This window comes from Phasianus colchicus, chromosome 1 (assembly GCF_987193195.1).
Source record: "Phasianus colchicus chromosome 1, bPhaCol1.hap1.1, whole genome shotgun sequence".
Taxonomy (NCBI): Eukaryota; Metazoa; Chordata; class Aves; order Galliformes; family Phasianidae; genus Phasianus; species Phasianus colchicus.
In genome coordinates this window covers 47,601,335-47,628,108 of record NC_143436.1, presented here as the reverse complement: position 1 = coordinate 47,628,108, position 26,774 = coordinate 47,601,335, and the positions used below count along the sequence as shown (strand labels likewise).

At 35.9% G+C, this 26,774-nt stretch overlaps 1 protein-coding gene across 5 annotated transcripts in view; it reads left to right on the top strand.

Moving 5' to 3' along the window:
• The window catches only part of ANKS1B (ankyrin repeat and sterile alpha motif domain containing 1B), a 409,696-nt gene that overhangs the window by 198,917 nt on the left and 184,005 nt on the right, over window positions 1-26,774 (top strand). For 2 of the 5 annotated variants that reach the window (XM_090140258.1, XM_090140254.1), the window contains exon 15: window positions 13,103-13,209. In XM_090140258.1, the coding sequence (XP_089996384.1) occupies window positions 13,103-13,209 (107 nt within the window). Of the gene's footprint in view, window positions 1-12,803; window positions 13,210-26,774 lie in introns of those variants that run through there. The other 3 variants (XM_090140265.1, XM_090140261.1, XM_031600398.2) reach the window with 2 other exon arrangements.

The window sequence follows — 26,774 nt, the reverse complement described above, 5'->3', positions numbered from 1 at the left end:
TTGGAACAGGTTGATTAGGATGATGGTGGAGTTACCATCCTTGGAGATGGTAACTTAGACTACCTGAATGAATGCCTTTCAAAGATTAGTGCTGAATTACAGTAGAATATGAAGAACTGTATTTTGTGGTATAATTTCTTTGATCATTCTTACAGGGATGCAAGTTATAAGCATTCATCACGGAAAAGTTTTTTCTGTGTTTATCTTGTCTACTGATATGACCAAAGCTATTATCAATGAATTCTCATCTCAATGTAGAGCAAATTATGAGAAATTTTCGACTTCAAGTTTGTGCAATATATGAGTTTGAGAATTAAGGTTGTGAAAGTAAAGGAGATATGACTTAACTAGAAAAGGAAAAGATGGACCACAGCCAGAAAAGCTGAGTGAGAGGAATAAGAGTCCACATTATGCCTTGTACAACTGTAGTATGTAATGAAAATTGCACAGATCTTGGACTGCCAAAAGCTACGTGCTCAGTTTCCTCTGTTTCTCCCATCCGTTTCACTGCCAGTGTTCAGACATGAGACCTTTATCTTACCTAGGAGAACTCTGCCTATCAAAGCTAATGTTTCACTCCAGATGAGTCCAACTTTATTTTAACAAATGAAGACTTGTTAGGCTGGCCCTTTTCTGTTTGCTGCCATATGGTTGCAGTTTTGGCAAAGTGGTCTTCCTCCAAAGCTGTTAATATCTTCCCTCCTCAAGGGCAGAAAAAAGATAAAATACAAGTACTTAATTAAGGCAGAATTTTAATTAGATATGTGTAGGCACGTTGGCATAAGGCAATTTTCACAGCAGTAAGTTATATATTTGAAAGTATGTTCTTCAATTGTAATTTAGTGTCTATTTTGTCTAGTTTCTTCTCTGTTTTAAATCTTTATTGGTCAGACTAAGTGCTCTGATAAAGTGGGTCAACTCATGGATTTTAATAAAATGAGCCTTTACCCTCTCACAAGTGGGAGCCCTCTTAAGCTTATAGTTTTAAACCCACAACTCTGACTTTGCAATAGCCAACCATAATAACTAAACTAAAATAAGGATAACATCACTTCCCTCCCAACTCCCACCTTGTCACTGAAGCTGATATGTTGTGCAAAAAGATCAAAATATCTCTAGCATCATAAAAAGGGAAAAAAATATCCAGAGGGATCCTGACTTTTTAACTGAGAGAAAATGGACTTGATGAGAGCTGAGAGCTTCAGCAACTTGTCTCTCCTCCCAGTGCTGTTTGATGCTTCAATAGCAAATGCGTATATAGTTTGAAATTTTTGAACTGCAAGTCTGTGAACTCTTTATCATCTCTTATAAGATTGTGCTGTAGGGAATAGGCTCCTATCTTTGAGTCTGCACTTCTAACTCCAAAGTGAACAGTGGATTTTAAATGAGAATAGCAGAATCATTGGCAGGAATTTAAGCAACTAAAGTCAATATGAGCTGTTATGGAAGGGGGAGGTGATGCTTATTTTAGACAAAACCATTTTCATGCAGTCACATTATCTTACAAATAATGTTTGTGTGTGTTCATCCAAATTGGGTCCATGGTCACTTGGACCCCACGCAGAACAGAAAAGATGCTGGTTATTGTATCCTTATCACATCTGTCGGGTTGCTTTTGATTAGCAGTAATTTTTTTGGATGAATCTTTAGGAATCAACAGTTGCTATGGTGTGATTGTTTGATTCAGAAGTTTGCTTACTTCAGTGGTGCTCATTGTTTTTGCTTTGTTGTCTTGGACTAGGGCTAGAGATTGTCTTTCTTTTGAAATAACAAGGAGAGAAATAAGATGTGATGTTCTGTAATGTTGTTACTATCTTCCTGTGTAGTCTGTAGGATCTTCTGCTAACAAATGATCTGTGCTCTTGTTTTATTAGAGTGCATCCCTTTTGTCTTGATAAAAATGTAATTCTTAGTGTTTTACCCCTGTCAGTTATGTGCTTAGTTATGAATGCAGACTATGCTCACAACCTTTCTTACCACTATTTCTTCCGGTGCTTTCATACACGCGTTTCTATTCACACATCATTCACATCTATCTTCATATTTCTGTCACAAATCTCTGCATTTCAGATGATCTCAGTGGTAATTGAGGTTCATGTGATTGACAAGGTTACAAGTAGCGGAGAACAGAAGTCATCAAACTGTAAATTATCTAGAAGTATTTTTGACATTTATTTACTGAGAACATGATAGTCATAATGAATTTCATGCCACTGAACTTACCCAAAGATCATATAAATTCTCCAGAAGAAATCATAAATAATGGGATTTGTGTTCTGTTGACTACTACATTGTAAAAGCCCAACAAAAGATACAGATGCATCTGCTTTAATGATCCATTGAATACCAAAATAAACCTTATAGATGACTAGGCAAACTACAGGATAATTGTAGAACTTTCAGCTATGTTTTATAATAAATGTAATGGGAGTTGGATGTAAAAAGCAGCAAGCATTTCTTTTATTTTTGGTTATTCATTGACAATTTTAATTTGTAGTATCATAAATGTAGTTTTCAGCTATAAGCTCTTCTTATACCAATTAATCAGAGCTGGTTTTGCAACATCCTACTTAAAATGAAAGCATAGGCTAAATTGAAAGGGCAGTAAAATGTAGGTAATCAGGTTGTTTTTAACCACATAGGCTGAACTCAATGAACTTTCTTTTTGCAGTTCCACTCTCACCACAAGTATCTACCAACACATACCTTTTTTATGTCCATACTTTTTTGTGTCTTCTATTAGACTTTTTCTAACAGTATTTGCAAAGGAATTCCATAATTATGTTCACAGATTTGGAAAAAAAATCATTTCTGGAATATATCTTCTAGAAAGGATAGAGGCAATTAATAACAAACAAACAAGCTTAAAAAAATGGAACAACAGAGTATAAAGATTATTGATGATTATTAGTGAATAAATGCAAAGCCCAATTCTTTACAATTCTTTTTTTTTGTTGTCTGTTCATGACCATCAGATTGTCTCATGCAAAATTAAGATACACTGTAATAGAACTGCTTGAGAAGTGGTGTGAAGTTTAAGCATGTTTGGAAACAACCGTACAGAAAATCACCCTTAAATGAATAAAAGTTATTCACACTTTTAAAAGTTTGAATGTATTTTCCAATTTGCCTATCACCTTGCTTTACAAAATTGAATTGACAAGAACAAAACTAATCTGAACTATAACTAATTGATTGTGTAAGCATCTTCAAAAATAATATTTCTCACATAACCACCAGGATTCTATTTATAGCAAATGGGCCCCTAATCTTTTAGTCTATTTGAAAACCTTTCTAAGGATCATGATACTAAAAGTCCAATCTACTCACTGTCAAATCTTCCTCACTGAGTTGTATGAATTGTATCTTTTTGTACCGTAGGGCTAAACACTGCAGAGCTATGTCCTATTTATATAGGAGATTGTTTGGAGACTTTAGAACATGAAACAATGGCTTAAAACATTTTTTAAATCATTTCCAGTAGAAACAAGGCCTTGTCTTTTTCTTCTCTCAACCATTCCGGTTCACAGGGAGTATTCAGAATCTGTATGGTTTCCACAAGGATAGTTTGTCTGAATTTTACAAAATTAGAATCATAGAATCCTTAGAATTGTAAGGGACCTTTCAAGATCATCTAATACAACCTGGCCTTGAAAGTCTACAGGGATGGGGCATCAACCACATCACTAGGCAACCTGTTTCAGTGCCTTACCATCCTCGCTTTAAAAGACCTTTTCCTTATATCTAACCTAAATCTGCCCTCTTTAAGCTTGAAATTAATGTCAGAATGTTTGCTGGTGTGCTTAAAAAGTGACAAGCTAATGGTGCTCTCATTTTATAATGCTCTCATAAGTATTGCACTGTAATTCCAGAGGATAAGAGACATTTATTTCAAGCTCTGATAAATTATATGAAAAGAAAATGATCAATTAATCTGATATTTTTATGTTCAGCTTTCTTCTTGCAGTTTAATCTGGACCTTGCAACTGTGTAATCATTTACATCCATGTGTATTAATTTTGAATTCATCCGATGTCACTGAATTGAAGAGCATTTATTTCTTAAAATCAATTTTAATATCAGCAACAAAATGTATGCAAAATAGGAATTAGCACCTCTGTGGAGCTAAAAGCATCAGTTGAAAAATGAGGCTTTCACAGTCTGTGGCCAGGTAATACTCTAAAGAGAGCAGAATATTCCAAAATTCTAAAATAGACATTATGAAAATCATAAAGTGATTACCAAGAGTAAATCTCTAAAATTTTATTGAATATCTTGGTTGGTGTTTATCTCAGACAAAATTAATATTACTCTTTACTTGACCACCAAATACATGAGAGTTGGTGATTTTCTGGCCGGTAAGTCCACGAGGGAGTTTATTTTTCATAAGACATATAAATATCTAAGTCTGCTAGAACTGAATTGATAACAGTATCCTGAAAATTCGGTTGATTCAGTCATCTTTCCTTCTTAATCTAGTACTCTTCAGACTTAAATAGACATGAATCCTTGGAAACTCACATCTCTAGTAATCACAAGATCATCACATGCTAGTTAAAAATCTTTGGCTTATTATAGATTTTACATCGCAGAACTGTTTCTAGATTTAGTTCCATCTACAGAAAAATAATTAAGTTAAGAAATTGAACTAATTAAAGTATATTTGTTTGCTTTCTAACCCAGACTGGTGACCTGAATTTGTGATCATAACACTAGAATCTTTGTCTTCTTTCCTTGTCATTTATTCAGAAAGGTACTATGTTTGAGTGCCTTAAAACCTTCAAGAATTATTTGCTTTAATATTTGCTACCTCTACTTCCTTATTTCACAACCTGTGATGTGAGAAACTTTCCAAACCTTTGTTTTTCTACTTTTAATCTCTGTTGCATTTAGCTCTTCATTGCAACTCTTAAAGGATTGAAGTTAAATTACTGTTTCCTAATATGAATTAGCATTAAATGCTAATAATAGCATTTATTGCAAAGCTGTGAACAGTTCTGATATCTACTTCTAAAGTATATTTATTATTCATGACCATGCATGCATTTGGATAAATATTTTATATGAATTCGCGGTTTGACTGTTTTTCTATTTATGGGGTGTGGTGGACCACCTCAGTTACTTAAAGATACTTCTGTTGTCTGGTAGGCTATTTGAAATGTTTTAGAGAGTGCAATTACAAAGAATAAATTATCTTCTTGGTACACAGATTCCCTTATTTGCAGATATATAGCATTCATATAGAGACCAATAATTCCTCTCAAATTTACGCAAGCAAAAATATATGTTAACGAAAATTTCCAAACAGTGAATATCAGGCAATGTAGCTGAACAGCTCACAACTAGAATTTAAGATAATTTAAGAAGAAGTAAGAGTTGTTTTCAGTTATTCAACTAGCTCTAGTTTTGCTCTTGTTTTAGTATAGGAAATTATCATCATCATGTTATAAAATGTTAGTCAAACCAGTTTGACTTATACATTTTCAGTTAATCTACATCTTGTAGGACCACTTGAGCTTCTGCTGAGATTCATTAGCTCTGATAAAGGAAGGATGGAAAAAATGAAGATAGTTAGTAAACCTGTCTGTGAAGTTATGCTTCTATCATTTCTATTTCTAATACAAAACATCACACAGTAATAAGCTTAATACCATGAAAGGTGTTCAAACTGTCTGTAGGCATCAGTGCAGACTCCTGAAACATGATCCTAGTCTCCTCCATCTGTGGGTAGGAGAGGACAATTCAGAGTTCCTGCTCCATTTTTGGGAGAGTTAAGAAGCCAAGTGTTGAAAGAGCTCACGGAGAGGATGAGCAGAGTTTATGTGATTTCATCCATATGCGAACAGTCCAGTGAATTACCAGCATGTCACCCATTCAAGTAATTTCTTTAATGTTCATTGAAAGATACTACCATTTTCTTTTGGTATTACAGACTTTTCTGGTAAGGAAACAACATTATTTAAGGTGGTCTGATTTAGAGGTTTTTGTGTAAGACGAGTTTCTATTGAGACTTTTGTAAGGAAGAAGAGTGGACCAATAATTCTCTAGTGGTAGCAAGCTGCGCCCTGACTCATTGGGTGTAGTCTCACAGAGCCAGGTGCTGGTAACAGGCTCCATCAGTAGCCCCAGATAACAGGAGTGACTAGGGTCCACATAGTGAGCCTAGCTTAGCACAAAAGGATGAGGTCTGAGACAAGAATGGAGAGAAGGCTATGACATGGATTCCTAGTTAAAGGAGGAGGCAGGACTGAAAATTGGACCAGAAAAAAAAAACATACAACAACAACAACAAAAACAAACAAACAACAATGACAAAAAAAAAAAAAACCAACACAGTGTATGCATGAGAGTGTCTATCCAGGATGCGAAGTACCTGGTATTAAAGTCCCATATTGATCTAGGAGGTAGGTCCAGAGGCAGGTCTACAGACTTGCCCTGTTGCAGCATCACTTGTGAGGGAACTGATGGCTTCAGACTGAGCCAAAATGAGGTCCTATACCATGGACAGGGTGGGGGAGATCCCAGGAGAGCGCAGGCAGAGACAGCAAGGCTCATCAGTGCCATAGAGATCCTGACACATCTACTTTTTATTCACTATTATAATTTTGCCTTATCATACCAGTGAAAGAACTATGTTTTATCTAGTTTATATAATATTTATTTTCTGAGATTTTGAGCATTGCAGAGAAGAAATGGTTGAGGAGTTTTTTTGCTATTTTTAATAAAGAGCTTCAAGTTTCCTTTGCTCCCATTTAAATATATGATTTCCAGTACAGATTGAGAGTCCCATCTTTATAATGAACTACCAGTTTATGCCAAAGAGATGTTCTCCTGTATCTAATCATTATAAATATTGAGTCCCAGAATCATAGAATATCTCAAGTTAGAAGGGACCTGCAAACATCATGGAGTCCCAACCTGGCTCCACAGAGGACCACTCAAAACTCAAGCCCTATTTCTGAGAGCATTGTATAAACACTTCTTGAACTCCAGCAAGCCTTGTGCCATGACCACAGCCCTGGGGAGCCTGCTCCAGTTGAGTCAGGACTAATTCAAATGTCCAAACCAAATCTGATCTCAATCTCAGACAAATCACAGGGGACAAATTATCAGAGTAAGTAACTTAATTTTAAACAAGTATTTTTTCCCTATTTTAAAAATGTTCAGAAGGGGAAGTGGGGGAAAAAAATAAGTAAAAGGAAAAGAGACAGATGTGAACAAAATTGCAGGTTGTTGTAGCTACAGTTCAAGTATGACAAAAGAGCAAACGATCACTATGAATGAGAAGAATAAGTGAAAGTAAAGTTAAATAGGGACTATAGAAAAGGAATTATAAAATGAAGCTAGAAAGAAAACGAAGGAGAAATGGAATTCACCTGACCAGTTACTGAAAAGAAATCGCAGTAAAATCTGTAGAATCTGGGGCAGGGGAGCCTCTGAGCCTAACTAGGCAAAGGAGGGGGGTGGAAAAAAGTGGCAAAGTACCTCAGGTTGAATGTGATGTTTAAAATGATGCCCAAGAAAAATCCTTAAGTCTCCATCTTTTACACTTCAAGAGTCATTATTTCAAAGATCTGGCAGTTCACTACAGTGTCAGTAGCAGGACTCCATGTTTCCACTCTTCTCTATAGGACTTTTCAGCAGTTCCCAAGTCCATGAAATTACAGCTGCCATTTACTTCGTGACTACATTTAACTTCTTGAGATATTTCCATGCAGTAGGTGTTCTTTCAGTCTTTTTAAAATATTTTCTTCAAATATTTCTCTGTAATTCAGTTTTGCTTGTTTGATAGTCCAGTATTTGTTAGCACAGAGCTGCACAAAGATTTCCTCAAATCTGAAATTATATGAATTTGTTTTATGGGGCTGAGAATTATAGCCTAATGTGTTAGGCTTATGTAGCATTTTTAGCAAGTCAACACAGTATATGTTTATGTATGTGCATTTAGTGTGCTAGTTTTTAACAGTAGTCTGAAGACTTTATTGAATTAAATACAACATTTTGATTGGTCATGGTATCATGTAAATTTTAAAGCTATGTTTTCATCCTGGATGAGAACAGTGAAAATGATTACTCATAGGTGATAAGTGTAGTGCTACTACTATCCTGTAAAAAGTTCCCAAGACATGCAGGGAAATTGTTCTGAGAAACCAACTTGTTTTTTCAGAAAATGCTATTAACTTGCATCTAAGATACAATTACCCTTTAGATGTGAATAGGATTCCTGAAAAAATGGCAGGTAGCTGAAGTATCTGTCCAACCAAAGAAAATTATATCAAAATGAGTAATGTCATAGTATAGCAGAGGTTCACTGAGGTTTGGTTTAATGTCACCTGCTCACCACTACCTCCATCAGTAGCAGCTCCGTCCATGCACAAGAGAAAACAAACTGCTGAATTCCAATTGCATTCTAACTGCAGCTTTCCTGAGTGGACTATAATCACAGTAACTTATTAGACTTGTGAAGGTATCCAGAAAGCAGAGAGTCCTTTCTATAACTCTGTTCAATGAGAAATTGTAGAAAAGTGGAAGATGAATCTAGCTTGCTTTCCCTGCAGCCAGTCCAGAAATACACATCGTTAGTTTATTCACTAGAATACCCAGTCATGCTAACTCTCCTTGGGCACACACTTGATTGCAGTGTTGAGATATAACTTTTTCTTCGCTGAAATCATAAATACAAGAATAAGATTATATTCCATGTTGTGTTATGTGAGGCAGAAAGCTTTTGTTCACAAAACAATTCACGGTATTTGGTATCTAATTCTCCAGACCTGCTATATTGCTTGTCAACTGAAAGATTCATCCTTTCGCGTTATGATAATCTTTCAGAAATGTTCTGGTCAGTAGCTACTGAAATTCTCCTGTCTTTGATTCTGTAACACCAGAACTCTTTAGTCATGTTCAACAGGTACAAACTTATGTAAAAAAATAGATTTTATAATGTTAACTGTGGCAGCACCTTCTCTACAAGTAAATCTTGACAGCCCCAGTATTTCTTTATTTTCTTCAATAAAAAGAAAGAAAGAAAGAAAAATCCATGGTGCTAACAGTAGAAACAGTAGAACAGAGGGGACCATAAATTCCTTAGTATTTAGAGCAAATGTGCCTTACATCATGTGCACACTGATATCACAGATTAAGTCAATTCCACCACAACAAGATATTCTGAGTCTCACTGGGAACAAGACATCTTGTAGAAATTGTTGTATAGCATACCAGATGGTATCTTTCTTGCAGACATCACTTGAATGTGCTTCTATTGCCTTGGAAAAGAAAGAACAAAGTATTTCTATCCCTGTAAGAGTCTTCCACATCAGTTCTTACATGCAGGAAAGAGTGCATCAGTTTTGGTTGTGGTCTCACAGAAAAATTATCATGGCATTTGTGTTTTTTGAAATCATAGAAAAGCACAGTGATATTTAAATGTGTTGCAGGTGAGACCATATCTTACAGTCCACACCATGTTTTTCAATATCAGAACCAGCTTTAGGCATAGGCAGAGTAGGCATTGCCTGCTTTAGCACATGCACATGAGGCTGGCACTGAATCATAAGCTTGAGCAAAACGAAGAGAGAGCCTTCTGGTTTCAAAGCAGCAGCTCCAGGATCCATTTGCAGAAGCTCAGAAAACTTGTCCAGCCAGCCCTCTTGCAGTAAGTCTCTTTGACTGGTAAAGGAGATCAAATGAGCTGCAAGTTCATGTAACAGCAGACATGATCCTAATTCTTGCCTCTGCTCTTTGCCTTCTATGTTACTAATTCTTGGTGCAAAAAGGAGGAAAAGTAGTCTTTATAGATACCAGGATTCTCTAGCATTGAGATGATAGTCACGGATGAAAATAAAGTTGTAAGCTGGGCTGGCCATGTTTCTCTTTATTTTCTTTCCTCATGCTCCCATGCCGAGCAACCTTATGTTGTGCTGATGGGCTCAGACACGTAGTTATTACTGGCAAGGGACAGAGCTGGAGAAGAGTGCACAGTACGACCAACACTGCTGCAGGCACCCAGTGCTAGGGTCAGGGAGACAGTTAAACAAAGTACCAGTAGCTACATGAAATGTGTCTGGGGAGCCACTCTGAAGTGGAATTTTGCCTACACTGTTGCTAGGCATTGAGCCAAGCACTTTTCATATATTTACTGGCAGCATAACTTCCATGCTGTTTATAGTAAGGTAAGGAAGAAGCAGTTTGAAAGTGAATCTGGTGTATTGATTATTGGTTATGCATTACTGTGGGCAGAACATTTTTGTTGATGGAGGACAGCGGATATAGAGACATTTGTGTCTGTGAATTAACAGGAAATACAGGAATCAATCGCACATAATCTTTTGAATGAGTGAGATTACGCTTTACTAGATCTCTTCCCATAATCTTTTTTTTTTTTTTTGGTTGGAGGAAATGGACATAACAACATTAGCAATCTTTTTCAAAGGAATTCATCCTTGCTCGGTCAACTAAGAAGAATTCAGCATGGTCTTAATTCACTGTGCTTGACATAATTCTGTTTCCAGTTTCTTATCTGAAGAGCTTGCCCAGCTTTTCAAATTTTCTTGTCCACTATATTTCAATTCAAAATACTCTATCCTCCTCCTTACTGCTTTGCTATTGACCAGGCACAGCCCTAAATGGATTATACTCTAGGTACAAAGATATTTATATTGATACATGGATATATTGATATAAAGATATTTACAGTAGAAAAACTTTACAAAATAGGGAAGATTTGCAGGAGTGTGAAGAAATGTGTTTGCATCTTCATGAGACCTAGATTCCCATCATTTTGGAATATCTACTTTCTCTAAGAAAAACTGGATAATCCATTAATGTGATTTAAGTACATATAGATATTTGTGCAAACTGTACTTAGCAAAAAAATGTACTCTGTATTGTATATATTCATATGCTGTTGATATTAAATTACTGAGAAGACTCATAAAAGCAATTACAGGTTGACCACCTCCTGGTAAGCCCAGTGAAACTTCCATACTCCACATATTAGTGTTTCAAAGCAGTAGGAAGATCTGGAGTAACGTCAGCTCCTGCAACAGACCTGTGCTTAGTTCCTTTCCAACTTAATGGAAAACCTTCTGGGGCTCAGCTAAAGTTATTCTAAAATCTGTTATGGACTTCAGTTTGCGTGAGATGTTCTACAAATCCAAGCAGCAATATCAGTCAGTGAAAGGTTATCTGATTGTTCAAGGACTATTCAGGTTGCTGTACAAACTCTTAGAATATGCTTAACTTTAAATATCCATCTCAGTTTGGAGTACATTCTGGTATTGCTTGGGAAGCTTCTGCATGTCATTTTCAATTACAATGTGTATCATAACACATTGGTTAGAATGTAGGTTTGGATTTTTCTGAAACAATTTTATACCAAGGTATGATCAATTTCAAATGATACTCTTAAAAGGCTGGATGTGGCTCTGTGCAGCCCAGTCTAGTGGTTGGCAACCCTGCCTGTGGCAGGGGGGTTGAAATTAGATGATCATTATGCTCCTTTTCAACCCAGGCCATTCTATGATTCCACTCTATGATTCCAGCAGGAATCTGTATTGATCTGTACCTATGCTTGGAATTAAATTCCACCTTGTGCTGGTCATCACTTGAGATTCACAGTGGACAAGAAGAACAAAGAAAAGTATTAATGTGTTCAATAAACAGAGTTCTGTTGGAGTTTTTAGAGTTATATCCTGAATATATCAGTTTTCTGCCTTTTTGGGTTAAGCCCTATAACCTTTGAGCATGTTATGAAAAGGAAAAGTTTAGTAAAAACTCCTCTGAGGACAAAGGCATAAAATGTTTCCATTTGAGAAACCACCTCAAAAATTAAACATTGATGGAAGATCTTTCTTGAAGTATATAATTTCTTGAGCAGAAATTGCTTTTAAATTCACTATTTCCTATTTATTTTTTTTCCAGCTATAGTTGATAAAATATACATCTACAGCCTTACTAGAAATCATCTGTCTTGTATGTCTGTTTGATATCTTTCATGTTTTTGTAAGAAAAGGATATAAACTTAAAATTTTATTTAGTAAAAACATTTTTTTAATTATTCATTTGAATGGTGACCTTTTCAAGTTGAATCATTTTCTGTTGTCATGAAGGTTTTCTTGTGTCTTATAGTATTTTACGGTTGAAGAAATCATGCAGATAATTTAATTACTTGGACTAAAACTGTTGTGCAGTTTATGTCTTTTGCTGTACCACAGGAGAGAAACTGTGAAATGTATTCATTATTGATTCACTAAAGGGTTTTGCTTTTATATAATCAGAAATGTGGACCACTACCCATGTTGTATTAAAAAGAGAAAAAGGAATGCACAGTAAATCATGCCATAGGCTATGGTTTATGTATTGTCTTTCCTAATGTCTTGTGAAACGTAAAAACCTACAACAAACAGATATGTAAAGCGTAAGTGGTATAAAGATTCTATTCAGATTTAAGAGCTCTAGGTTGCTTTTGAATCTTGCTATTTTCTGCATTTGTTTTGACTGCTCTCATCATTCAAGATTGACACTTGGATGGGTGTGTAGGAGGAAGCAGCAGCAGCAGGCTTACAGCTTGCAGACAAAAAAAAAAATCTGCCTTATCTGATGGCTATTATTGAAAATGCGAGGTGTAGCCTAGGCTGGGTAATGAAGGGGAGCGAGCGAGGGGGAGCAAGAAGCATGGAGCTGCATACTGATGAGTGTAGGAGTACTTGATAAAAAGAATTCTTGCTGCTGGCAGTGCATTGCTCATTGTGGAGTATTCCAACAATCACATATAACGGAGAGCTGCTTAGCTGACAGCTTGATATGCTTTTTTTTTTTTTTTTTTTCTTCTGTATGACGTACTGGTCTGTAGTAAAGATTAATAACCAAGAAATGTAGAGCTAGGATCAGATCTTACGGTATATACTGCCCTGTAAACTATGTTTTACTTCTGACTTTTCTGCTTGCTGAAAACATTAATCTGTCAAGCTGGCGGGCTCCTTTGATACCAACTTTCCCAGGAACACGATGTGGCAATGCCACCTCTCAGCCCAGGACTACCGCTATTATCCAGTGGACGGTTATTCGTTGCTTAAACGCCTCCCTCTTCACCCTCCTACAGGACCCCGATGCCCTGTCCAGACAGTGGGACAATGGTTGGAAAATATTGGGCTACCTCAGTATGAAAACCACTTGCTGGCTAATGGATTTGACAATGTGCAATTTATGGTAAGAAATCTTCCGTGCATAGCTGTGTATATACACTGTAGCTGCCTTTTTTTTGTCTGTCTCTTATGTGATCATTAAAACCTTAAAGCTATTCTGCATTGCACTAAGATTTGTGGAGTGTTTCACTTTTCTGTGTCTAGCTAAATGAATATAAAGACTGTCCTATAATAAACTTCTGAATTATACACATTGCAAAATGCTCTAGCGAGAAATATGCTAAAAGAAAACTGCATAGTAAGGGTCTTTTTCTCCCCTGTCTGCCTTCAGGTTAAAAAAGAAAAATGCACAGTTCTTTTAATCCACTGCAGGAGACAATTTCACAATATTTAAAGCTGTAAACACTCCTATTTGCAATACCTCACATATTACTGTTTTTATTTAAACATTGGCATCATCTTCACAATAATTAAGTAGCATGCAATGCCATTCTTGCAATGAGAGGTATTTTAAAAGCAGATCACTATTTAATAAAGTGCACTCTCTTTGCAATCGATTCTAGATGTCTTCGTTAAGTGTTTTTGCATCTTAGATGATCGTGCTGTGGGATTCACTTGTTGAAACTTATGCCCTGTGTGGAAAAGTAATGCATTCCTTTTAATAGTTCCATTTTAACACTGAGTATATTTCAGGAACAAGTGAATGAAATAAATTTTATCTGCTTCAGAATTTACAGTATTAACATGAGGTGTTAAGTAACACAGACCTGCCAGAAAAACTTTCAGCTGAAACGAATATTGGCTGTAAAGAGAGAGGCTTACTTACAAGACTGTTATATAATCACATTTATACCAGCTTCAGTATTCCCATTACTTGTATCTCCTGCAAAAATCCCAATCACAGTTCTCATAAAGAGTCAGATCTTAAAATGTTACTAATCACCCCTTCCTTAAAATATTTCTAGTCCCCACTTATGCCTTAGAAACAGTTCTAACTTTTCATAACTTAAACTTGGCATATGAGAAACAGCAGTGAGACATGAATATTATGACTATAAAATCATCTTATGAGTTGTGTTTTTCCTATTTAATTTCTTTTGCCAGCATGATTATATGCCTGTATGTTACTGATCAGAAAATTAAGCACCAATTTATGTCATTGCCACATTATAATAGTGTAGAGATTTCTTCCTATTTTTCCGTATCTGACATCTTTTGCTTATATCAGTAAAAAATCATTACCACCTTTTCCTTTAAATATTCTTGGAACCAAAGCAGCAAGGGAGTGCAGAGTGAGGGAAAAAAAAAAGAAAAAAAGGAGTTCTAAAATGCAATTCAAGCCAAAGTTTCCAAAAACATAACAACAAATTCTTATATGTATATATAGTAGCACTAGTTACGTAAGTAGGTGATCATTTAGTCTTAAAGAGATTACAGAAGGAAATTGTTCACAAGAGACTGTAGGCGGCATAACAAATGCAGAGGGCTACGCCTACCACAGGTAAATGATGAACACCCAGGGAGCTAAAGAAACTGCCTTGGAGGGCTTTCCAGTCATTCCCTGGCTGTGGAGGGGCCCCAGCCACATTCTGTGGGATTTTATGACTTGCATTTCCTCAGACTCTTATTGGCACAGTTTTGTAAATATGCAAACCCTGAGAGCATATTTAATACTAAAACTTAACTTTTCAGGCATTAGGCAGATTAAATTATGTCTGGGTTTTTTGTTTTTTGTTTTTGTGTGTGTGTGTGTTCTAGATGATGTTTTCCAATCATTTTAAATTATTTTCCTAAATATATATTGGAGATAAAACAGACAACTGCTCTTAAGAATAGCTGTGCTAGCATGCACATGTGAGCAGAAGACTAGAGCCTCAAATACAGTGATTAGACAAAAATCTGGAAAACTGTCTAGTAATAAAAGTATAAAATGGCAGTAGTTTAATAATTGCTAATTTATGGATTTCACAGTTTATTATACTGTAACACATTTCAGTTTATGTTTGCGTTAGAAACTGATCATTTCCCTTATTTTATGAAAAATAAAATTGACAGAAAATACCAATTTCTTTTTATATTATTCTTTTGAATATGAGAACATTATGTAATGAAAGACTGTCCTGAAAAACTCAAGAGAGGGTTTGTTAAAATATCTTCCATCCTATCCAAAATTTTCATGAGAAAATTAAACTTGTTTGTAGGAAAATGAGAGAGGAAAGAACTGCTGTGTAACAAAAAAATCAAACTTCTCCAGACTTGAATGTATCGTAGTCTTCTTTAGCATGAGAGAACTGGATTACCTTTATTAACATGGCTTACATATAATTTACAAGCTTATCATATCAAGCTTTTCATGTTGGTTACCTGCTTTTATCTGCTTTACATCAAACAACTGTAATACTTCAGTGCACTAAAAAATCAGTTAGACATATTTGTTCTTCATTCTGTACCATATTCCTGCTTTTGTTTTTCTGGAAGCACATTCTGACCTGCATTTATTCATTCTGTTGCCTAAGCAACAACCATCACACTCCTATTAAGTATGATTTAGTAGTACAGGTCTTTCTAGATGTTCAGAGCAGGAGAGAGGATATCACAATGATATAATTAATGTCCATGGAATAACATCAATCTGAGAACAAATAAAACGTATTCATACAACTCTCAACAGCAAAATTCTGCTAATTAAATTAACACTCTAATATAAAGGTTTTCTTTTTCAGATAAAAGGATTTCGTAGTTAATCATTCATTAGATCACAGAAATTAACTCCTTATATTTAGGCCCCCTCAGGCATTAGGGAAGTTGTTCTTATTGTACTTAGAATTAGGAAGATTTGTTTGTGCTGCCTTCAGTATGTGGACTTCATAGCAAGAAACAGCCTGCTTGCTACTGACCTTAAAGTATGTACAGTTCTGCCTTAAGTTCATCAATATATATGTTTTAAAAATATGGTGAAACATACTATTAAAATGTTACTTATGTTTTCCTTAACTACTCTATTTCCATTTACTGAGTATTGGCGCACATAGCAAGTTGCAGTTCCTACCTTCTGTTAGTGTCATGCAGAAATAACAATTGCATAACATTTAATAGGCCTGAGGCAGATTCAGTCCCAAGTTTCAGTTCATTTATGCTTGTAGGAATGGAATCGTACTTGAATATATATATATGCAATCATTATTAACTTCAACATTTTGTTGTGTAATAGGCTGCAGTGTCCTTCAGATGTAAAAACTTGTCATAGCTTTGCAGGGATACTCAGTATTTGAAGTTGCAGATGATACTGTGATTTTCATAGTGTAAATGTTATTTTGCAGTTATGCTAATTCTAAAGCACACAAAAACAATCTGATCAGTAATACATTGTAATATATAAACTAGACATAAAATGTGATGAAACCTAATGAATCAATGAACATCATTTTGATGCATAGGACTCATAGATACCCCTGGGACAAGTTAAAACCTCTACACAGACTTGCAGGCCTATGTAATTTAGTTGCTGAGGAAAAAAATGCATAACACATGCTAATGTACAAGTACATGAATGTACATGAAAACGTACAAGTGCACAAGGTCACTGGATGCTTGCATGGATCTCTCTTCAACTTTGGAGCTTCATCAGTACTCTTGATTTACTGAGATAAAAGCAGTTCATCAAATTGCTACCCACTGAAGACTAGTCCTTATTAATGACTTCATATGACTATCCATTTATAAGTTGTTCCAATCATGTAAGATATTCTAAAATTTTATCACTTGCTTAGTATTGCAGTTTGATGAAGATAATCGCTCTTTAAAAGTTCTGTAAAGTACTGTATGAGAGAAACAGTGACCACGGAGCCAAAATGAATTAACATAAAGCATGAAGCACTAAATTGTGTTTTTTTGACATTCCAAAGTATTGTTCACTAATAATGGCTAATATGTGAATTGGCAATGGACAGTAGACTTTCACTGCTGCTGTGAATTTACACACATGCACCTCTAATCCTCCAAGTACTTAAGTGACTTGCATAGCCTGAAGATATACATATTGCCTAAATATTTTTAAGAATTCACTCTCTTTCACTATTAGGAAACCAAGGCATAGGGCTACTACAGGATGGAGTTTAAAACTCTGAGATGAGAGACACTAAATCCTAAAGAGCTACCATTATAAAATTTAACAGATGCATTGAGTTGCTTAGGTATTTAATGCCAGTTGAGGTACTGAAGGAAATCCAGCAGTTTTCAGACCAAACTGAAAGATAATACTGAGGACCAGAGTCAGGACAGCTCTTCATAATTAGCAGATGAAGGCAGTTCTACATTACTGATGCATATGTAGCTGAGATGAATCTTGAATTTCTAGCTCACACAGAGCTTGTAACATGATTTTCTTCTTCTTAATATCTTATTTGCTTATGCATTTATTTCATAGAGTCATAGGGATTGGAAAGGAGCTTTGGAAATCATCTAGTCCAAACTCTTTAAATTATTTTCTGTTTATATTCATATGTATAAATAAAGTATTTTTATTCATCTGTGAACTTACCTGCACAAGTTCAAGGGCAGTTCCAAAAGTAATGCATCCTACTTTATTATTCTGGCCCACAATGGCAGATGCAGATGTTTTTGGCATGGCAGTACAGGCTGAACCTTCCCACCAATATTGTTACACTTTGTTGCCATGTGACAGATGGCAGCAGGGGGGCAATCTGACAAAATGGCATCTGACATGGAAGTGTGTGTGAAGCAAAGGTGTGTCATCAAATTCCTCCATGCAGAAAAAATGGCACCTGTTGACAGTCATTGACATTTGCTGAATATTTATGGAGACCAAATACTGGATGTGAGCATGGTGAGGTGGTGGGTTGTATGTTTCAGTGGAGACAGTGATGTGAGAGAAAATACATTTTCTGGTTGGCCATGCACAGATGTCAGATCATGAAATGAAATGAAGAGCATCTTGATCAGCTCTGGCAGATTACAATCAGAGTATTGTGTATAGAGATGAATATTGGCTTCAATGCATTGGAAATGATGGTGGCAGTGTTGGAATATGATGAAGTTTATGACAGGTGGGCCCCACAAATGCTCACATGGGAACAGAAAGAACATCATATGCACATTTATCTGGACCTGTTGAACAAATACAAGGCTGAAGGTGATGGTTTCCTGGATCACATTATTACTGGTGGCAAGATGTGGTGTCACTATTACAAGCTGGAGTTAAAACAGCAGTCCATGGAGTGAATTTCTCATCAGAGAAAAAACTCAATACATCTGTCAGTGGGTAAAGTAATCTGCACTGTCTTCTGGGATAGGAAGGGGGTAATGGTTAATATATGAATTGGCAGTGGGCAGTAGACTTTGGAATTTGGATAAACCATCAACTCTGACTGCTACATCATGAAGCTGAAAGCTCAAACTTCCAGAGTCAAGCCAGAGAAGAAGATAACCTTTCTCTTACAACATGATAATGCTATGATCCATACCAGTTTGAAGACCGTGGAGCATATTACCAATCATAGCTGGACTGTCCTACAACATCCACCACACAGTCTGGATTTGGCACCTTCCATCTATTCTGGCTGATGGACTGCATGAGCAGTATTTTCCTAGCAATTATTCTGTCATAACAGCTGTAAAGCACTGGGTCACCTCTGCTGGCACAGACTTTTATGAGTGCAGGATGCGGGTTCTTGTTTACTGCTAGTGAAAATGTAAGTTGGTCACTGAGCTGAAAAATAATGTTTTGCAGCTGAGAATTTGCTCTATCGAATAGTGTTGTACTCTTTGTATCTGCTGTAGTTTCCATGGAAATAAATAGGAGGCATTACTTTCACAGCAACCTACAGAGTTACTCAGGTTCACAGTGATGCTAGGTATGGGCTACCTTCTCAATTCCCCTTAACTGCTTGTTTTGAATTTAGTTTTGAGCTAAGATTTGACTTTTCTTTCTCCCTTACTCCCCCTCTCTGTTTCTTTTCCTTTCATTTTTTATTAAATCCGATGGTTTATTAGTCAGCTGAAGTTTATCTGCTGTCTATCTTCAGGTTTCATTCCTGGGATTTGCAGTGCTGGAACAACCAGTAATTCTTGCCTTTAATCTGTTTGGAGGATTTAAAACTGTATCAAGTGTAAAGGACAGATGCAATTTCATTTCTTTAGAGAGATATACACCTGAACAAAATTTTCTGCATGCATTAGCTTCAAGTCTTGCACCTGCTGAGATCACTGCAGCTTTTGTCCAAAAATACCTGATACAGAGATTCATGATTTTTGGCATGAGAAGAAAGAGTGAGTCAGTCTGCCAACACCTTACTTAAATTAGCCATGCTGCAGATAATGAAAAAGAGGCCAATGTCCTACAAGGGTTCTAGTCTGTAGTGACCTTAGTGACTCTCAGGAGCCAGCCAGCCCCTGAAATGCTTAAGAGAGCAGACTGACCTTTGCAACATCCACGATCTGAGTTCTCCAGGTCCTCATTGGCTACCACAGGGACGGATCAGGCCACTCATGAATCATTTGAAGCACAAGAGAATTCAGACAGCATTGTCTATGTGTAGTCTAGCCTGGATGATTAATTGTTTAAGGCAGCCTTAAAACTCAGTCAGTTATATGGAGCAAGTCATGCTTTTAGCATCACAGAAAGAATGCCAGTCCTCCTGGTGCTGGAATAATCGGTGGTTTTCTTTACATCGGGTGAAATCTTAGAATATAAACCTGGTACTAGGAGTTTCAATCTCTTTAACTGGACCTCACTTGCAAGCCCCAGGACTTCTCCTAGTTTTGTTTTATCTACAGAGCTCTGCACTGAAACTGTGGAGTTTCTCTCAGTGCCAGCATGGCCCTGGCTTCTACGATGAGCCAAGTGCCTATTTGTCTACACTCTTCTGAGTCTTCCTCTCCTTCACCTTGACAGACTTTTGCAACTGTAGCTCATGAGGCAGGCCAACTCGTCCCGTAGGCCAACCTGTTAAGCAAACATATAATGAGGCACCGTTTAGTTTTAGTGAAGCAGTCAGTAGGTGTTTAGGTCAGTCACCCATATACTGGAATTACTTGTTTAAGACATTTATGTATACCTGGAATGTATGATACAGGTTCTATGGGAAACCCATAGTCATCTGGAGATTCAATGCAATGAATTCAATACAGCATTCGAATGCCTAGATTCTTATTTGTGGCCTAATAGATAAAGCATCTGGTTAACCATCAAAGCCAAAGGAGCATAAAGTACAATTTAGCTGACTGGCTGACTAATTATTAGAATAAAATAACGTAGATTAATCTGATCAGCAGAATTTCTTTCAAGGCTCTATTTTTTACTAGGTCTCCTTAAGCCGTTCTGTAGACGTAAAAATCTAAATGGCTGTGTTTGGGCTAGAGTCTACCCAGTGTCCCTAAAAAATGAAAGAAATTATTTTTGTTGAAGTTTTTTCTCCTCTCTTAGAACATCCAAACCAGAAGCTTGAGGTTTTTGATCCAAATAGGGATTCCTATTACAAGACCTGAAGAGTTGAGCTCAGGTGCATGCCTGAGTTGAAGATTGTGTCTCTCATCTAGCAAAAGCAACTGGTTTCTCACAAATAGTCCTATTCTGCATTCTCCACTTAGTGGTTCCATTATAGCGTTACTTAAGCTAGTCATGGAGCAGAAGGGCCTCGTCATGTACTCCTCAATATCACATATGCAAATAATATCCTGCACTATCTTCCTGTCTTTAGGGAACCTCAGACCATTCTTCATCATTCTATCATTATTCATCATTCTATGATATAATATCATGATCATCATGATTCTATAGATAAAAGATCTGGAGAGGCAGTGCTTATTCTGATTTTCCTCAAGAGAAAAGGTTTTTAAAAGGATCTGCTTCATATTTATACATACATATGTATAAATATATATGTGGTATGTGTGTAAAAAACAGAGGCATTGTAGGTGGGTGAATGATCCTGCACTTGACAAAAGACTTTATGAAAGATTTGGCAGTAATAACTGTTGAACAGAAGAAAAGACAATTTTAATTGATATTATTTGGAAAATTGAGTCATATGGAATCCATCTCCAAACTTAATTATTAAGATACCGTGGTATGGTGGATTCCTTGATAGTCAGAGGTTGTTGAAACCTGTCTCAACAGTTGTATGGTAAAAATATGATCATAGATGGGTCCATCTATGTTCTTGCTATGCTTTGCTAAGTTAACTTTTAGATGAGGGCTTGTCTGACTTTTCTACACTATTTTGCCATCTGTATTTAAATGTTATTCTACACAAGGTCATACATACAAGGCATGCAGCCTGTATACTTGGTAGATCACCCAGATGCCAGTGTATGCAATGGAGAATCCTTTCACTCACCTTTTCCATTCAGGACAGTGACACGTAGTGTCTATGTGACTTTTTGAAAAACTCACTAAGTCTGAGAGAAAAGAGCTTGTCCAGTGTACATATAAATGTATTGGACTCAGTAAAACCCATGCTAAAATAAGAGGGTGAGTCCAATTTATCCAACCAGACATTGAAAGCCATTGCAGGTACAGTCACCAATAAAAGTGAAATTATTTTGTTATATATATCTGTGAGTACTTAAGGGCTGAAATTAGTCCCATGTGTTCTAACAATATGTTAAATGTTAGTTTTAAATGTTGTGTTTGAGCTGAAAGCTTGCCTGGTTCAGAGAAAGACCTTCATCTCAGTGTGCAAACACTGATGAATCCTAAAAAATTCTGAGACTACAAATACAAGGAATTTTCTGTTGGCTACAAGTAGAATTTTATGAGAAACTGCTAGCAAATACTTCATCTGAAAGATAGGTTGATAAAACAGCTGAAAATTCTAAATGTGATAAAATTAGAATGCTATTTTATTACCTCATAAAATAAGAGATGCCATTCTGACAGTATGTTCTTACTATGCATTTATTTAAGGCCAAAATCTTTACAACTGATTTTGTTACCAATAACAAAATGATACATCTTCAAGAATTATAAATGTTTGCATATAGAATGAAATACATAATGGTATTCTTCACAAATTAAGAAAAATGTGGAAAAGATGGCAATGTGAAGAAGAGCATTAAAAGTAACAGAAAGCCTAAATGTTAAGAAAGGAGACATTCTAGGAAGGAAGATTCAAAGGATAATCAGTTTATTTACATTTATATATTTATCAGTAAATAGTGGAAAGCTTTGTAATGCAGGACAAAGATAGACCAATAGTCTGTATGTAAAATTAAGTTACAATTTAATCTTAGTTGTTTTATATGGAAATACTTAATACAAAAAGAAATCACACAATGAAAGGAACTAAATATGGAACAAGATATATATATGTGTATAATATTGTTTTAGAACAGTATTGTCCAATAAGAAACAAATAAATGGAGTCTGGACCAGTTGGTAAATTAATCTCAGAACACAGACTTCCATGACTAAGCTAAAGATGTTTGAAGGAGACAGTAGTACAGAGGAGCCTGATTACAGATAATTACACTGTGCAATGCTAAAGGAGTTTTCAGGGAAAGATTAATGGATACTAACAGGTAACTGGAAATTTCAAGCATAAGAATCTCAGATGTTAGTCTTTATCAAGGAAGAGTGGGTGTTGTTAAGAAAAAAAAAAAAAAAAGCTCAGGTGTTTATGCAGATGAAAAAAAAAAATCAAACAAACTATATCTAAAATAAGAAAAATGGAGAACACATTATGAAAGAACTACTAAACAACCTAAGTAAAATAAGGGTAAAAATAGTAGGGAAAATGACCTCACATTAACTATGTGAGTAAAATGCATTCTGGAAAATTTTTAAATATGCTATAGCTAAAAGGAATATTTACAAAGTTATGACCACTGCTATGAGTCATTTTAGTCTTAGCATAAGGAACAAAGTACAAGAATTAGAGAAACACAGAACTAATGAAGGGCGCTGAAATATTACAGAGAGGGGGAGAGAAGGAGAGAGAGTGATCATACTACAAGAAGACTTCATTAATTAAAATATGTGAATCATCTAGGTTAGGTGATGTTTGATTAAGAGTCTTAGCACACCAGGGAGGAAATACTGGAATATTCAGTAACAACATTCTAGAACTCCTGGAGAATGAATGAATTACTAGAAGATAGATAAAATACAAATCACAGGATTCATCGTGAATGTAAGTCTCTTGACCTGTTTTCATCCTTTCACCATACAGCTAGTGCCTTATTCAAGAAAGAAATGGATGGTAGTATTAGTAACAGATAGGTGCTATCATCAGTGCTGAGTCTAGTGAGAATAAAATGGGGTGGTTAGAATGTGGCAATGGGATGTAGTTGGATGAAAATAAAGTCAAATGAAGTAACTGTGCAGTTAAGAGAGAATCAAAATATTTAAGAGAAACCAGTAAAAAGGTAATCTATTTTACAAGGTATTGTGCCTCTTAGCAAATAGATGAGAAGCTTTCCTTCCTCAAAAATAATTAAAATCTCCTTTCAACAAAGGAGACAAGTTTAATTTTGCTAGTAAATTTACTACCACCTTTTAAAAGCTGTTCTAAAATGATGTACTAGAATTGCCATGCAAGCAACACTTCAGTAGAGTTTGCCTGATTGCTTTACATTTCCTCAGCACCTAAGCTTTCTTCTGTTTAGACAACTTCCATTTTCCCATACACTGTTGAAAATGATTCTTTCTCCCATTCCCTGACCGTATATTTTTTTGTGGCGTCAACTCTTCAGCACCAGTTTTAACCTCATAGTGACCAAAAGCAGTGCATCCAGTGAAACCCCTATCAGCATGCTTACTGTTCTGCCTGCCTTTCACAAGAGCTGTCCATTCTGCCTATTCATACACACGCACACACAAAAAGAGCACAAAGGTGAAAAATTCCATATGCTCAAATATAAAGAGCCAGAGAATTAGATACGTGGCTGCAGTTTGTCCTTCACATTCATGTGACTTACCATACAGTCTTGAACTACAACTTTCTCCACTATTTTTCCCTCGGAACTCCCACTGCATTCAGTGTGCTGAGACTTGAGCATGCACATGCACGCATTTCAAACAACTAAATTTTAACAGTTTAACAAAATTTAACGAGTAAAACTTGTATTTATTTTTCTTGCATTGCTTAATGAATTTACAACCTTAGCCCAATGTTTTGTTTGGTTTTGTTTTTAAACAATGCTGAGGTCCTCAGAGTACCTCTCCTCTCATTTAGCAGAGAGATACATGTGGCCAGTATTGTTCACTGGGAGCACTGGAATTGTGTTATCAGTCTTAAAGTGTTTTTATATCCAAATATGCACCTTGGCTTTGGAAGTAACATTCACAGTTTAAAAATGAGTTACAAAGAGTCAGAAAAGATTACAACACTATAGAAGATAACTTGTTTTAGACAGTTAAAAATTAATGTCTACAGTTAGAAACACTTGGCTTTTCATAAAATAGAGCATCACAGGCCAGTCCCAGAAATTTTGTCCAAATGTTTTCCAGGGTCTAAGGATTTCATCACAAATACAAAATGACACAATGAAAACTGTATCTGCTCTCTGGTCTTTTTCTTTTTTCACTTAGTTAGCCATTGTATTGGGTTTGAAACATATCATATTGTGTATCTTTTGCTATGTCTCATTAAGCTTCAATTGCTGTGCATACAGGATAAAATTTCTGTACAACCATGCATTGTATTTGTTTTAAACTGGCTGCTCTGAAGCTGATGGTAAATACACTGAAGGTGTGTACAACCCATGACTAGCTCAAAATCTCATGATTCAGGCTTTTATTAGTATTATCTTACAAAGTACTTCATTTTATTACTGGAATCTGAATGATTTAACAGCATTATTGATGTGAACACCAATACCTGCTCTAAGTTTATGTAAATTCTTTGACTGTTGTAATGATTATTTGAAATTTTTTGATGCCGAAGACCAGCTCTAGATGCAAGTTTTATAATACCAAAGCTATAGTATTTATACAGGAGGCAGATGTGGAGAGATAAGGTTGCTGAGCAAGTGAGTGCTAAAAATCACTTTAAGTATTAAAAAATGAAATACCATGAGTAAAAGTAGGTTGGATAAGCATCTATCAAATGGCCATTCTGGTATAAAGCCAAAGCAGTGTTTCACTTCATTTCCTAAGTTAGCAGCCATGAACTGGCTAATAGTGGCCCTCTGTGCACAATCCCTTGTTTGTGGTTATGGAGACAGGGGAAAAGACCTGCATCTAACTCATTGTAATCTTACAGCTCACACTAAAAACAGGTATCTTGCAGCTGGTTTCAGCTCTTAAAATTTCTTGAACGCTTGATGGCTTCTGTTCTTCAGTGTCCACTGTTTAACAGCTTTTTCACTGTTTCAGGTATGCCCTCTCCAAACAGCTCCCCTTAAAAATACATAAAAAGTCCATTTTAAGATGTTGTTTATAAAAAAACAATAGTTACATGTTGGAGTTCCATGCTGCATTAAGATTAAAAGATTGCAAAAAACTGAGTTGGTTTTTAGCCTTGATCCATTTTTTAATGTACTATGAATAATACAGCTCTGTTAGCATCTCTGAACTCCCAAGGCATGCCTCTTGTTACCGGAAAGGAATTAGAAATTGACAATGCAAATTATTTTGTTTCACTTTCCTTCTCTCTTGACATTTGGAAATATGTCTATTCTGCCCATGAAGTTTTTATTACCTGATGTTTGGATTTTGTATAGTAGCCTGAAGATATAGTTCATCTCTATCTTTATCCTAGAAAAGTAACTTTATGCAACAAGAGTGAGGCATGTAGAAGAACCCTGATAAAAACAATTGCTTCTCTGCAGTATCAGGCTTTTTGTCTGCAAATTCTGCTGTTCCTACTTGTACAGATTGATTTCTCTAACTCTCTTACGTATATATATGAATCTTGCTTCATGTATGTATTTGTTCAAGACACATGACAATTTCTTTCCTTCTTGAACTGAAGACTCGAGAGAAAATGGAATAAAAAAACACTTGCTAGCACATGCATAAGAAGCCTGGTCTTTAAAAAGTGCACAGGACAGTATGCCTAAGGGTTGTTTCTGAGGTCAGCCTTTGGTTTGGATTGTGAGTTTTCAAAAACCAGTTCTCTACTTCCTTAATTATCTGCTTAAATTATGTAATGTTGTTGAACCACATATATAAAATCAAGAAAGGATACTGGGATGGAAAAATCTGTGTATTAAGAGCTATCTTGTGGTTAACTAACTGCTTGTGTCTCACCTTAAAAAGTTCATTTTTCAAAGTACTTGTAGTTGGAAAGCACAGTTTCTGAGGAGTTAACCAGATTGCCTGAGGGATCTCATTAAGTCAGTTAAGCTCTGGGTGAATTCAGTGACAACTACTGGACTCATGCTAAAAATATTACATGAAATAAAATGAGTACTTAATACTTACTGATATTTTTATGGCCCAAACAAAATGAAATAAGGAACACTTTCCATGTATGAGCTAGTTATAAGTAGTTTTTAATTACTTTAATCTTGAAGTTGTGCATTTTATTGCTTTTGTTAAATCAAACTCAGAGGAGAAACTATATCTTCGTATTCCTCATCTCTTCTGTAGATACTGGCTACTATTCTTCCTTCTTTTTTATTTCCAAGATTCTCTATATCTGAGTACTACAAAATCCACATGTA